At 41.8% G+C, this 1,573-nt stretch overlaps 1 protein-coding gene across 2 annotated transcripts in view; it reads right to left on the bottom strand.

Annotated features, from left to right (window-relative positions):
* LOC101854173 (neutral ceramidase) overlaps nucleotides 1-1,573 on the bottom strand; it is a 38,761-nt gene that overhangs the window by 35,546 nt on the left and 1,642 nt on the right. For both annotated transcript variants that reach the window (XM_005100633.2, XM_035970331.1), the window contains exon 2: nucleotides 1,033-1,182. In XM_005100633.2, the coding sequence (XP_005100690.1) occupies nucleotides 1,033-1,182 (150 nt within the window). The remainder of the gene's footprint in view (nucleotides 1-1,032; nucleotides 1,183-1,573) is intronic.

Here is a 1,573-nt window from a genome sequence, read left to right as displayed (position 1 = left end):
AGAGAGAGAGAGAGAGAGAGAGAGAGAGAGAGAGAGAAAGAACAGAAAGAGAGATCTATAGGTACAGAGAGGGGGATGGGGAGAGAGCGAGCGAGCAAGAGAAATCAGAGAGAAAGTTAGAGAGGGAAAGGGAGAGAAGGAGAGAGAACTGACAATGAAAAGAGAAATGAAAACCTTAAGGCCCGAACCATTCACATTGAACAACAGGTACATTAATATTCTAATTATTCATTCGACAAACCTGGCCTGAAAGATATCCACATTTTTACACCACACATTTGTTTATTACAGAAAACAGTAAGTGTGTGAGGAGTGCTAGAGAAAACGGCATAAGTCACAATTTTCCATTTTAACCTTTGTCCGTTTACCTAATAATAATAATATATATGAATATAATTGTTTGACATAGTCCGTTCTGTTCATCAACACCACCTTTATATGAGAAACAGAGCATTATAGACAGACCTGCGACATATTCAAAATTGTACCGTACATACTTGCCTATAACACGAGTGATCTATTAAAAAAATTGAGGTCCAAAATTATACCTCCTTTGCACCTCCCCCCCCCTCCCCCCCCGACCAAAATCAGGCCCAACATAGGGGAAGAATGCCCAACAGTATAGCATTTAGCAGCCCCTACGGCATGTCAGTGATTCACCAAGTATTATAAAGGTGACTTTAAAAAATACGCTGATTTTGGAGCCAAAGTATAAACCCCCTCCCCCCACCCCCCCTCCCCCGGATTATAAGCGACTTTGTGTTTTATAAGAGAGTTCTACTTTATAGCATGTCTCATACATGTGATGTATAGAACAACATAAAGTTCACATCGGCTGCTTAGTTTGACTCCACCATAAACGTCATTTAAAAAAGTTGACGCATGAAGGAGTCTTACACTGAGCACTTGGTTAACTTGGTACGAACACATAAAAAGAAAAGCAGTTAGTGCTAAATATTTTTCTGTCACGGATGCCATTTTTATTTTCTATCTCCTCTACGAAGTCTTCATCATATTATTTTTCTATCAAACCTGTCTCTTGACAGCTCCACCAGCCCAGGCTGCATCCAGATTGACAAAGATGACACGAGGGCTCGCTGGAGACACAGCAAAGATGAAGGCACGGCTCATTTGTCTCATATGGAGGCCGTGACTGGTCTGGCCTGGGTTGGCATAACCCATCTGAAGAGACAATTTAAGTGTTTAAAAATAGCATGGATCCTTAGCCTACCAAGTGCAGTGATATCATGCTTTTCATGAGGCGTGTATAATAATGATAATGTTACACTATGACAATTTTTAGGGGACAGGGTAGCTACAAGGGGTTAAGGGTAAGGAAACAGACAGAGAAAATGAAAAAGGGAGAAAGACCAAGACAGAGAGAGGAGAGAGAGGAGAGAGAAAGAGCAAAAGTTCAGAAATTGAGGCCCGGCTAGGGGTTGAGGGAGAGAGAAGAGCAGAGTATGGAGGTGGAAAAAGAAAGGAAGAGAAAAAGTGGAGGGAGAGAGAGAGAAAAAAGGATTGTGCCTGTGTGGGAGTATACGTTCATATGTGTGCGTGTGTGTGTGTGTGG

The sequence above is a fragment of the Aplysia californica genome, unplaced genomic scaffold, assembly GCF_000002075.1.
Source record: "Aplysia californica isolate F4 #8 unplaced genomic scaffold, AplCal3.0 scaffold00254, whole genome shotgun sequence".
Classification (NCBI taxonomy): Eukaryota; Metazoa; Mollusca; class Gastropoda; order Aplysiida; family Aplysiidae; genus Aplysia; species Aplysia californica.
Note: the sequence above shows the minus strand (reverse complement) of the source record. Positions and strands in the feature narration are given on the sequence as shown.